The 13,475-nt window shown below is 35.9% G+C and overlaps 1 protein-coding gene across 1 annotated transcript; it reads left to right on the top strand.

Moving 5' to 3' along the window:
- Positions 1 to 3,308: 3,308 nt before the first annotated feature.
- LOC121777248 (pentatricopeptide repeat-containing protein At1g30610, chloroplastic-like) lies at positions 3,309 to 7,349 on the top strand. The gene is made up of 9 exons (XM_042174436.1): positions 3,309 to 4,144; positions 4,635 to 4,826; positions 5,022 to 5,103; positions 5,189 to 5,380; positions 5,467 to 5,580; positions 5,700 to 5,790; positions 5,867 to 6,024; positions 6,170 to 6,601; positions 6,810 to 7,349. Exons 1-9 carry the CDS (start codon positions 3,510 to 3,512, stop codon positions 7,197 to 7,199), a joined length of 2,286 nt encoding a protein of 761 aa, XP_042030370.1. The 5' UTR covers positions 3,309 to 3,509; the 3' UTR covers positions 7,200 to 7,349.
- Positions 7,350 to 13,475: the final 6,126 nt, after the last annotated feature.

Raw genomic sequence — 13,475 nt, 5'->3', positions numbered from 1 at the left:
TTGAGGTATTTATAGATGAAAGAGGATGAATTTTGGACTAAAAAATATGAAAAAAACACTTTTATTATTATTATTTTTGATTTTTTGAATTTTTTTATAAAAATATTTGAACAGATGCCGAATATACATTTTTATAATAACAATGAAAATGCATTTCGTCCGTTGCAGCGTGCCACCTCCAACGCCCATGCTGACTTCTGAGCATCATCTTCTGAGCATAATTTGATTTCCCTTTGAAGTAACACCTCCTTTGGAGAATCAATGGGGAAACCGGGTGAGTGCGTTGGTTCTCTTACTTTTGATAAAGGTTTAATAATTGGTCGGTGTTGGAATCTGGCTGTGATTTCTAGTGGCTTCGGTCTCCATTAAATGTCTCATATTTGAGCGATGTGAATTTTTTAGAAATTGTTTGATTTTGTGAAGAAAAGTGAGTGGAAAAGGTTATGTGGAAATTGTTTGATTTTGTAAAGAAAGGTGAGTGGGAAAAGTTAAGTGGAATATAGACCCCAAGTTTTATAATAATTGAAAGTAAATAAGTTAATGGAACTTGAGGTCCATTCTCTAAAAATAATGACAAAAAAGATATATGGAATATTTAATGGGGATGAGATTCAAGAAATGGCATTGGAGCCGTTGTTACTTTTTCTAGAGTATTTTCTGGAGTATTTGAGATTTGAAGAAGCGGCACTGGAATCCGGTTACTTTTAGTGGTTATTTGAAAGTCGAAGAAGACTTGCTTGAAAAGTTATGAATTATTTTAATAAATTCTTTTATCATTTTTAAATAATTAAATAATTTAAAAATTCCAAGCGATTATTATAAAACATGCTTCTTCATTTTGTACTAGATGACATATTTGTGTAATGATATGGTTTAGAAAATGTTGTTTTATGTGTTAGTAAAAAAGAGAAAATAATATATTTATATTAACGTGAAAGAGAATTTTTATTAAAAAGAAAATGTGACAAATGAATTACTCACTAACTAATTAATTAAACTAGTAAAATCACATGCTCTGTATTTCTGAAAAAAGCCAAAAATACACTAGCTAATTAATTAAACTAGTTAAATACTTAAATCACATAATTTCTTAAAACAACGTAAAAAAATATACTCCATCGGTCTCGTTTTAGCAGTTCCAATTACTTTTGAGTACTCGTTTTGTATAAATGATAATAAATAGTTAAAGTGGATAAATGGTAAAATAAGATAGAGAATAATGTAGTTCTCTCTTAGAGCATCCACAATAGTGGATGAGCCGGCGGACGAGCGACCGGCGAGCCGTTCGTCCGTCGTGCTCATCCACTATTGAGACCGGCGTTCCGCTCACAGACGACCCCTTGTCCGTCGTTTTTGCGCTCGTCCGTCGCGGTGTCCGTCGTCTCGTCCGCTATTGTGGGCGCCCGACGGACGACCGCACGGACAAGAGCAATTTTTTTTTTTTTTAAATCTATAGATACGGCTCGTTTTGGTTCATTTTCATTTGCACCACTTGTATTAACAAGTTTCTATCTCTCTACTCTCATTTCTATTCAAGATAAATGGAGCACCACGACAGCGACTCCCCAGCCACTAGCGAAACACAAACACCCTCGTTCCCGGTTGGAAGTGGAACGGGCGTCCAGATGCCGGGGATGATGCCCCAGATGTCGGGGGTGATGCCGCCACAGTACTATAACATGTACGCTTGGCCCCAGATGGCAGGGATGATACTCCAGATGATGCCCCAAATGGCGGGCATGAGTGTCGGCACGACCCAGATGAGCGGGATGATGCAGGGCAGCCGGCTATTGATTTCTTTACAGGGGCATCCCAGACATGTACTCCACTGGAGTCTCAGTACACTTCTGCTGAGACTTTCTCACTAGAGGAGTTGGGTCTATCTCCCGGTTAGGGTGTCTCCCACTGAGAGTCGACCGACTACAGGTCGTAGGGGTGGTTCTAAGAAAGGCAAGGGTGGAGGCAGGGGCCGCGGCAAGGGCAAAGGGGTGGCGGGTGAGTCCTCGCAGTCGAGGGCTGGGGCGGAGGAGACAGGGGCTAAGGCAGATGACGACTACGAAGAGACACAACGGACCGTGTGGAGTGAGGAGGAGTGTGTGGCTTTGTCAAAAGCCTGGATCAATGTCTGCGATGATCACATTCGCTCGAGCAACCAGAGGATCGACAACATGTGGAAACGCATCTCCCAAGCCTAGTGTTCGTTTAAACCGGTGGATGGAAGGTATCACATGACTGAAGAGTGTCGGAAGACATGGGACCGATTGAAGACCGCTGTCTCCCGATTTACCGGCCTATAGGAGAACAACGGCCGCATGCTTACCAGCGGCCAGACCATGGAGGATGCGAAGCGGATGGCGATGGCGGAGTTCCCCGAGCACGGCAAACACGACACGTTTAACCACTGGGACTCCTATGTGGTGCTGATGGAGTCGGCAATGTTTCGGGCGGGTGTCGTCGCTGGCTGGCCGAAGCGGCAAAAGATCAACTCCAGCGGCGACTACAGCAGCAGCGCCGGCTCTACCGACCTCCCCGATAATGCGGAAGATATCCCAAGTCCTCCCTCGTTTAACCGCTGCCGTCGCCGCCCGATTGGGCAAAAGACGGCGATGCAGGCATCTAGGGGAGGCGCCAGCAGCGGGTCCCAGGAGGTCCAATCGGCAGCCCCTGCAGCATTCCAGCCGACCCCCGAGTTCTCCCCGTATTGTCCATATCCAGCATCATACGAACATGATAGAAACCATCAAGGAGTGGAGAGCGACCGATGACTCCATACACAAGGAGATGATGCAGGGGGTCATCGACCTGATGAGGCGTGATGCTGGGCTCTCACCCATCAGCGGTGGGGGAGCATCTGGGGACGCCGCCGCGACTGGCCTAGGGGACGACGAGGAGTGAGAGGGGGGTCGCGTGTGTCAAAGCTTGGGGATGGTTTTTTTTATTTTCTCTTTATACTTTGTATTTTCTTTTTAATTATGTATGTTTTTTTAATTTATATAAAATATCCGCATTTTCTCCGTATTCGTCTCGAAATTTTAATTCTGTATTTAAATTTCGTATATAAAATGTGAAATTGTGTTGTTGGGATGTCCTGATGTTAGTCCACTATTGTGCAGTGGGGAGTCCTAGTGAAGTGGGGTGGGATTGGGAAGTCCTACAACGTGGCAGAAGGTGTTTTTGAGAAGTCCTAATGCTAGTCCGCGAAAAATCCTGCTACTGTGAATGCTCTTAATTTACCAAATCTCCACTCTAGAGTATCATTTTTGTAAAATGAGGTTTTAAAAGTAACTGGACTGCTAAAATGGGAAGGAATGAGTAAGGAGTAATAGCAATTCTATTTCTAAAGCGAGATCACAGCCGATTCGAACCGATTACCGATTTTTACAACAGCAAAAATGTTCATCATCATCCACTAATATACTATTTATCTTCTTCTCCATAGCTATATTGAAAAAAATCATTCGTCACAATTAGCTAAGAATCTCCGTTTTCATGTCGAATTGAAGGCAATCATGATGCTCGGTGGTTTCTCCGCGTCCGAATCCGCCGCCGAATTTCTCTTATTGAGCCGGAATTCGCTTCCCCTTTGTGGATTTCCGATATTGCGGAGGCATGTTTCCGTTGCTGCGCCGAGGAGGGAGAAGCAGAGAATAATTGCGGCGAGAAGCGCTTTGAATGACGGCGTTGCATTAGATAAGGAGTTTGAGTTCACGCCTTCGTTCAGCGAGTACTTGAAGGCGATGGAATTTCTGAAGAATGAGAAGTACCAAACCCTAAAAAGTAGCGACAGCGGCGATGTTAGTAGTAATAGGTCGAGGGGGAGGAAGGTTGTGAAGAAAATTGAGGAGAAGAGCGGTGGTGAGCTGAGTGCAGCTGAAGAGAATTCGAGAAAGGGGAAAAGAGGGGCGTCGTATAGAGGAGACTCGAAAGAGGGCGATTTTCGCGATTCGGAGATGACTGGGAGGAGGCAGGGTAGAGATAGAGATTTGAGGATTCGGAATAGAAAGATGACGGATGGCGGTGAGAGTGAGTCCTTGAGTGTGGAACGAGATGCGTTTAAGCCGTTGGAAAACGGTGAGGGTGTTGTAGGGGGGCCAAGAGTGACAAGGGTAGACATGGAGGAGAGAATACAGAAGCTTGCTAAATGGTGAGTAGTGAGCTCTACATAGTGAGTTTGATCAAATTGTTTTTGTTCAAGTTTTATGCGTTGTGTCATTTCTTTACTGATTGCTAATCTTGCTAAGATGTTTAAGTGACTAATTAGGTGTTGATACTATGCTAATTGTGAATCAGAGCTGTTTTTTGTCTGTTGCTTTGGCCGAGCTAGACGAAATTGTAGTGGCATTGCACTAGTGGATGATAATGAGACCCTGTAGAGTGTCACTAGTCTGATAATTTTGTTGTGTTTATTGGTTTTCCTATTTTGGGTGGTGTTTTGTTTGAACATCTTAGTTTATTCTAGATATGTAGTGAATGGCACCTTATGGATTAAGCATATGTGTGATGTATATTTAGGAAATTAGTGTCGAGTAGTTCATTATGTGCTTGACATGCTATACCGGTTTTGTTTTCTTGTGACTTGCCTTACCGTAAGACGTCTAATTATCCGCTCATAATAAAGTAGTTTACTTTTACAGTCTGAATGGTGCAGACATTGACATCCCTGAGTGGAAGTTCTCTGAAATTATGCGGAGTGCTCAGATTAGATTCTCAGATCATTCTATTTTGAGGGTAGTTCAGATATTGGGTAAGTTGGGAAATTGGAAGCGGGTGCTCCAACTCATTGAATGGCTCCAGTCCCGCGACCGCTTCAAATGTCACAGGCCAAGGTACTTCATCCATGATTACGATTTATTGCACATTAAAGCTCATTGTGAATCGTATTCATATAGATTTAACTAGTGTGAGGCTTCGATTAATGGTATAATATTAATAGGAAATGCAACAGTGAAGAAGAAAATTGTTCTTAGAGTTTTCCTGGATCTGTTGTTGTTTTGATGCTTCTAATTTGTTCTTTTTTCTAGATATATTTGTACTGCTGCACTGGATGCTCTTGGAAAAGCTAGGAGACCAGTAGAGGCTCTCAATCTCTTCTATCGGATGCAGGTATAAAAGTTGCACTATGCATGCTCGTATCAGTACCTAATAAGTACAGATAGTCATCTGATTTCTATCTGATCACTTCATGTAGGGCCAAATGGCTACCTATCCGGATATAGCAGCATATCATTGTATTGCCGTCACGCTTGGACAAGCAGGATATATGAAGGAACTATTTGATGTGATTGATACCATGAGGTCCCATCCCAAAAAGAAGTTCAAAACTGAATTGCTTGCAAAGTGGGATCCACGGCTGGAACCTGATATTATTGTCTATAACGCTGTAAGTGGCATGTATTCTCCATATTTGATTTTATTATATCTACACGATTTTTGTTTGATTTGTAGCGGTGCTATATTGTTATATAGGTCCTTAATGCTTGTGTTCGGCGTCAGAAATGGGAAGGGGCTTTCTGGGTTCTGCAGCAACTAAGCGAACAGAACCAACAACCTTCAAGCACAACGTATGGACTAGTTATGGAGGTAAGCTGTTCGTGTTTCTGGTATTACATGTCAGCAGAATTACCATGTAAAAAAGAAATGAGACGTTTCAAATGGGACGGAGAGAGTATAATCTAATAAATATGCATCTGTTGGAACAGGTCATGTTGGCATGCGGCAAGTATAACTTGGTTTATGATTTCTTCAAGAAGGTGCAGAAATCGTACATACCAAATGCTTTAATATATAAAGGTAACTTTTTGAAATATCCTTACAGCCTACTGCATCATTGGTCTCAGCTCGTAAACCTTTTTCTTGTTGTCTGTAGTTCTCATAAATGCTCTATGGAAGGAAGGCAAAGTCGATGAGGCCATAATGGCTGTTGATGAAATGGAGAGAAGAGGAATAGTTGGTACTGCCGGTCTATATTATGACCTTGCTCGCTGCCTTTGTAGTGCAGGACGGTGCAGTGAAGCGCTAAAACAAGTACATACTTTTCATACATGTCGTAAAATTTGGTTTACAAGATATAGTGAAGTTAGCATAAGTGATCATTTTACGCGATTATTGGGTGGAACTTATCAGAATTCGACTCTTTTTTGCTCTCTTCATTTCCATTTTTATTTTGTAGATTGACAAGATCTGCAGAGTTGCAAATAAACCACTTGTGATAACTTACACTGGTTTGATGCAAGCATGTGTGGATTCTGGCGACGTTGAAAATGCGGCATATATCTTCAACCATATGCAGAAGTTTTGTTCGCCAAACCTTGTCACTTGTAATATTATGCTCAAAGCTTTTCTTGATCATGGGAAGTTCGAAGATGCCAAACAGTTGTTTCTAACGCTGTTGGATAACGGAAATAATATTCGTCGCGAAGAAGATTACAGAGTTAGGGTTATTCCTGATATCTACACGTTCAACACAATGCTAGATGCATGCGCCGCAGAGAAAAGGTGGGGCGATCTTGAGTTTGTCTACGTGCAGATGCTGAGATACGGTCACCACTTCAATGCGAAACGCCATCTTCGGATAATATTGGAAGCACAACGTGCTGGAGAGGTATTCATTACATCAACCAACACGAGTTTTCTTCACACTTTATGTTCATTTCGTGTACAGGTAAAGCCTCGAGCCCATGTGGGTCGGGCTCGTGGCCTTGCAGTGGCACAATGAGCTCCACTAGAAACTACTAATTGACATCCGTTCTCGTATACATGAATGCTTAAACCTTCATGTCACTGAGACTAGTAGTTGTTTGCTTTTCCAGGAATCGATTCTGGAGATGACGTGGAAGCGCCTGGTGGAAACCAAACGGCCTCCTCCTCCTCTGCTCGTCACCGAAATGTTCTGCACGAGGCTGTCGCAGGGAGACTATGCAGCTGCGCTCTCGTACGTGGTTAACTTCGCCTTCGTCGAATCACATGTCTTCTCTAGAAAGTCCTGGTCGAAAGTCTTGACTGAGAACGCCCACCGGTTCCCGGACCGTGCTCTCGACCAGCTCGTACAAGACGGAAACATCCTTCTTCACCGGTCCGAAAATCCTGCTCTTGAACATCTATTAGATTCTTGCAAAGATCATTTAAGGAAGCAAGCATTATTAGATGTGAGGGAAATAGTAAGAACTGGGTTTCAAAATAATGCTGCTTTAGTATGCTAAATCTGAAATATTATTATTTGTTAATGTTATTATGTCGAATTTCTTTAATACCATCTACGTCGAACCACTTAAAATCGGCATATATAAAGTGGCATGTAATTATTTTTTTTGGGTATTTAGTAAATTACTAAACTTTATCCGAGTTCTGGACACCTGTTTTATAACTCTAATCCGTCTATAAAGTATCGAATATTAATTATTCTGATTTTATAAACAATCAAGATTTTAGCGGTGTTGACATGACTTGATGACTTATTTGCTAGCAAAGCATTTTCATCTCATTTTTTGGTTTCTCGTTCCTCATTTCTTTATTTATCTCTTCTAACTCGTTATTTTTTAATATAAATAATAAATCAACAAGTTTGAATTATTTAGTATAATATGACGTTGTTTTGAAGCTTACAATTTGACGTCGCCTATCTATGCAGTTTGGCGATAAATTTTATTTTGTTAATGCAATAAATAAATGTATTAGGTAATTTGGGTTAGGAGAATGTCCTATTATTATTAGAAACAATTACAGTTACAATTGCCAATTTATTTACTAGAATTGTTGTATAAACAATCGTGTTGATTTAGCTGACATAATTGAACTTTGCTGGTTATTGTGACTGCAATTTTATTTAATTTATCTATTGTTTTCTATATTTAAAGATTTCCTATTTCCTACTGTCTTCTGAATATATACTACACCTTCACATGCTGCAAGTTTGTTTATTTTCAAACATATTTAATACCCCTCTGTCCACGAAAAATAGGGCTATTTCTTTTTTATCACTCGTTTTGAAAAAATGATAATAAATAGTTAAAGTTGAGAGAAATAACTTGTCTATATTATTCTCTCTTACTTTTCTTTCTCTCCACTTTAACTATTTATTATCATTTTTTCAAAACAAGAGACAAAAATGGAATAGCCCTATTTTTTGTGGATGAAGCAGATCAATATTTTTTTTTAAAATACGTCGATATCTTCGAAAGCAGGCATACAATCAAACCTATTTAAAACAAGTCACGATATATATGAATTCAAACAATAAATTTTAAATTAACAATTTTTTTATCTTTTAAGTTGTAGATAATCTAAAATATAACCTCTTAGATTGTCAATTTTGTTTTTTATGGATATGTAGGTGAGATGTGGGTCAATAAATTTGAAAATCAATGTATATGAAAATAAATAAAATGTTATTGCTTGACAGTAAGACATTTCGTCCTATCTATTTGACTTGTTGCTCTGATATTTGATATTTTTAATATTTTCTTAATTGGCCTCAAAATGTTACACCTAATATTTGGCATATTCTAAGTAGGGGAATAGCATATTTATTTAACGTGAAGTATATCACTCCAATTAATTAAACGAACAATTAAATCCACGTAGCGACTGCAATAATTAAAAGAAGTAATAACAATAATAATATAAAAGATTATCATGGCTGTAATTTAATAAAACTAGTGTCACCCCGTACAATGCACTACCGAACTATTTTTTATTATTAGCACTTAATCGAAATTGTAAGTTTACATTTCTGAAATGAGTTTAACATTATAGCAAACTAGTATTAACACACGTGGTATGACATATAATTTTCACTTAATAAATATAAATTCTAAAAAATTCAACAAAAATAAAAAAAATTAATATCATCATGTACAAATGTACAATGTACTTTTGCCTTTTCACTCTAAGAAAAACATTTCTTATACGTTTTCATAAGGAACAAAGCAAGAGATACGATAAAGTAGAAATAATTATGTTTCCATTTCAGAATTTTGTTACTTAGAATAAGCCATATTCCATTTATATACTTAAATCTCCCCTTTTCTTTTCTTTCCTTCGATTTTCTCGAGGCCGCCCGAGGCGTCGCGGTCGACGCTGGTCGACTTTTGTGTCTTCCACTTAGAAATATTTTCGTGCTCGGGTTAAGATATTTATTCGAGAATTAATTAGCTAATCTCCGAGACTCCACTCTTAATAACCCCCAGCTCCCATGCCTGGACATCTCTGCTAAGCTACGCCTGCTTGTGCAAAGCCTAGAAAGAGAGAAGAGTAAGATAAAAAAAGGTAATCCGTATTAGATATAAATTGGGATTAGATGTTCAAATAATATACTATATAAAATATAATTAATTTTTTGCTCCATATTTTAGTGTTCTAAAATATTTTGTGAAAAGATGACCAGAACAGAAATCATAACTAAATGTTACTATCTCCGTCCCACACACATTTTATTCTTTCGGTCCGTCACACAATAAGAATCACATTTTGTCATTTCGGTCTGTCACACAATAAGAGACACATTTACTTTTTTACCATAAATGGTAAGAAGGTCACACATCTTTGTCTCATAATAAGAGTCATATTTCACTTTTCGTTTTTCACTTTTTTACTATAAAACTAGTGTCACGCCCGTGCGATGCACGACCGAACTGTTTTTTGTTATTAGCACTTAATCAAAATTGTAAGTTCACATTTATGAAATGAGTTTAACATTATAGCAAATTCTAAATCCCAAATATACTCAATAACAATTTAGTATACCAATATAAATTCATATAATCAAATAAGTTTAAAATATAAAAATTGCACTCAAAAGTTAAAACACACGTCAATTATAACACTTCAATCTCCACTACAAAAAGATCAACAACAAATACATGTCAAAAAAATCTATAAATATATATTAAAATATGAAAAAAAATCAAAAGCATCATCAACATCAAAAAGATCAAACGCCATATATTTATAGTACAAAAAAATTATGAGACTCTTCTAAAACCTTTTACCTTCTCAACTTAGTGGGTGGCTAATTAAGTATAAAAGTGGTCATGAATGTTATTAATATTACCTTGTGTTATTTTTCAGTAGACAATTAGTCAAGAAATGAAGAGCCATATTAATATTTTTCATGTTACTTTGTTTAATGCTTATAATTTATATTATATATTAGAAAAATCTTTTCAAATTCTAAATCACATTTATGTTATTACTTCCAAAACTTGCATTTTATAGCTCATTTTATATATGTATAGATTAATTAGTTGTACCTTATTTTTCTATATAAGTTCATTATTTTAATTAAAGATCATTCAAAAAGGTTTTATTGATATTCAATCAAGCAAAAAGCCATTCACTACCTAACTTTCTCACAACATAAAGCACAACTACCTTTTGTTGAATTTTAATTTCATAAAGTGGTAAGTTATTGAATGTGTGTTTATGTGGTATATTAAATTTAATACAATTTATTTTGCAATAGAACGTGGGTATTGAAAAATCATCATTTTTGTGATATTTAAGAAATTCACTAAACTTTGTTTTTTTTTTGTAATATAGCATTATAATCTTTTTGCAAGTTTGCAGGAATATAATTTAATTAATTTTATTTAAAAATATTATACATATTATAAGAATAACCCGATAAAATCATAGGGTTAGAGCCGAAAATTATGAGAGTGACCGGAGATAATGGGGCGGCTTGTGCCAATGACTAACCTCTTCGAATACACAGACTCCATTTGGCATGTCAACTATATTACCTGGGTGAGAAGTTCAAGCTTACTCTTAATTTCCACTAGTTCAAAGATTTAACTTAACACCTACCTACGCTACAAGATCGATCGCCGATGGCAGTGGTCTAAACCAAGCCTGTTGTTACTTTTGTTGGATCGATGGTACCAATGGCGGATACACGTTTTTCCTTATGAATTCTTGATTTTTCGTAAAGCTCATTCAAGAAAGTTTTATTGATATTCAGCCGAGCAAAACATAAAGCACTACCGTTTATTTTGCAATAGAATGTGGGTATTACAAAATCAAAATTCACTAGACTTTGAAAAATATTGACGTTAATATCACAAGTTTTTTGTTTGTAACTATAGGATTATACAATTTTTTGCAACTTTACTGGAATATGGTTTAATTAATGTTATTTAAAAAAATTACACGTATTATAATAAAAATAGACAACGTTTTAGTAAAAATATTGCATTAGAAAAATACTCACTCCATAGAGTTGATACACTTTTATTAATTGCTTCATGAATGGGGACAGTCATTAATAACTAAAAATATTTGGGAAACTTTAAAATAGTGAACATAAAATATTAAGCACTATTCCTTTAAATAATACAGTATATATTACTCCCTCCGTCCGTGAATAGGAGTCATGTTTTTCTATTTTAGTCCGTCCGTGAATAGGAGTCATGATTTTCTATTTTAGTCCGTCCGCGAATAGAAGTCCCGGTTCAATTTTATCATAAATGGTAATAGGGTCTCACATTCCACTAAATCATTTCACTCACATTTCATTTAAAACTACTATATACAAATAATGAGACTCATATTCCACTAACTCTTTTCCACCCACTTTTCTTAATTTTTTTTAAAACCTATGTTGCCAAGGAATGAGACTCCTAATGGCGGATGAAGGAAGTATATTTTAATTATACCCGTATTGGTAGTATACTACTTCTATGATTCTAATTTTTTTATGTAGTATGAAGGACCTACAGCTGTACAACATCAAGGTCTAATTATTGTGTCATAATATTATAGTAACTTAGTCCCATAAGAATATGCGCTCTTTACTTTTTAGTCTGTTCTATAAGAATATGCATTATCCAATTTTAGAAATTCTTTTATCTCTAATGAGGTAGGACTCATTATCAATTAACAATATTTTATTTACTTTTTCTCTCTACATCTCTCCTACTTAACCAATTTTGTATTAAAACTCGTGTCGAACCCAAAATGCATATTTTTTTGGGACAGAGAGAGTATTAAATGTAATGATCAACGTCTCTAAATAGTGTTTTTTTAAAAAAATATTAGCAGATATTGTTTCATTTTCAATTAAGTTGTTCGATTTTCAAAATTTGTAAGAAAGTGAATGAATATACATTTTTCTCATCCATTATTAATTATAGCGTGAATATTTTGAAAATCAATGAGTTATCGTGATAGAGAATGATACTTATGATCTGTAGCATAATGAATATTCATTATTATCAACACATTTTTATTTGGATGAAGATAATTCACATCAATGTGTGAGTAGTTTTCCCAATTTATTTGATTTGAAGTCTAGTCTTTGTAGTAATTTATTATTATTGGGGTGTTACGAAATTGCTTTGCTAATTAATATATGAGCATCTCTTAACTTGATATGCATATTAGTATTTATAACAAAAAGATAATACCATATAAATTAGTAGCAAATAATGTTAATTAAAGGCTCGTTGACGAATAAAGGCCCTTAATCCACACTAATATGGCTACAACTTTACTATACCAAATTATGGTTATTATAAATTTATAATCATTCAAATCGCAAAATCACATTATTCAACATAACAAACTTCATTAAATTATACCACTACAACATAGGGAAATAATATTAGCAATAATAGTACGAGGTAATCAAACTCAATAAATAAATTAAAAATTTTGAATACTCCTATATCGTCGGTTACTTTTGGAGTGCATTATAAAAAAATCATTTTCACGAATCAATAAATGCAAAGCGCAGATTTTATAGGTGAATTAGTGGGGACGTGTTTGGCATTGTGGTTTGTGATGGAATGCTCTCTACACATGCATGTGCAGGTTGTACCGTACAACACCTTCATTGAGATACCAATTCATTATTGTGTAATATTCATATGTAATTATTTTAGTCTAAAATGTGAATTCAAATACTCCATGGTTTTAGTGGCATAGATTTTATGGTTACAAGTATATCATTTATGTGATTATGGATCTTGAACTTGACTTATCTTAGATAAGATGATCGTGGATAAATCTCTCTTATAAAATTATGTTATAAGATTGACTAGTGTTACACTTCAAATAATAATTTAAAGTAATTTAAATAAAGGTTTCATTCAAATTATACCGTGAAATTTATATCTCGGTGTGAATGGAATGGTGCATAGTTGTTGTGTGAATGATTTGAATTGGGATTTTTGTAAGCTAAATAGAACTTAGCATTTGTCGTACCAATCAATATTAAGAAATTAGTAGATTATTAGTTTATGAGTAGTATACTTATTTTCTATGATAATTTTATTATTTAGTTTTTGGTACCCTACCAAAAATTTGAATTATGGAAATATTTGGTTTTATACATACATAATGTGATCTTTAGTCGTCTCGTAATGTAACTATAGACACAAATTGGACAACATTTCATTACCTAAAAAACCACATTACTTATATAAATATTGACCTAAAACGTGAATTAACTTTTCACATTCATCTTGAAAAACTCATCT

This window comes from Salvia splendens, chromosome 18 (genome assembly GCF_004379255.2).
Source record: "Salvia splendens isolate huo1 chromosome 18, SspV2, whole genome shotgun sequence".
NCBI lineage: Eukaryota > Viridiplantae > Streptophyta > Magnoliopsida > Lamiales > Lamiaceae > Salvia > Salvia splendens.
Note: the sequence above shows the minus strand (reverse complement) of the source record. Positions and strands in the feature narration are given on the sequence as shown.

Coding starts and splice junctions, on each gene's coding strand:
- LOC121777248 (XM_042174436.1), top strand. CDS start 3,510: ATGATGCTCGGTGGTTTCTCCGCGTCCGAATCCGCCGCCGAATTTCTC. Junction 4,827..5,021: donor TTCAAATGTCACAGGCCAAG/GTACTTCATCCA, acceptor TCTTTTTTCTAG/ATATATTTGTACTGCTGCAC. Junction 6,602..6,809: donor AAGCACAACGTGCTGGAGAG/GTATTCATTACA, acceptor TTGCTTTTCCAG/GAATCGATTCTGGAGATGAC.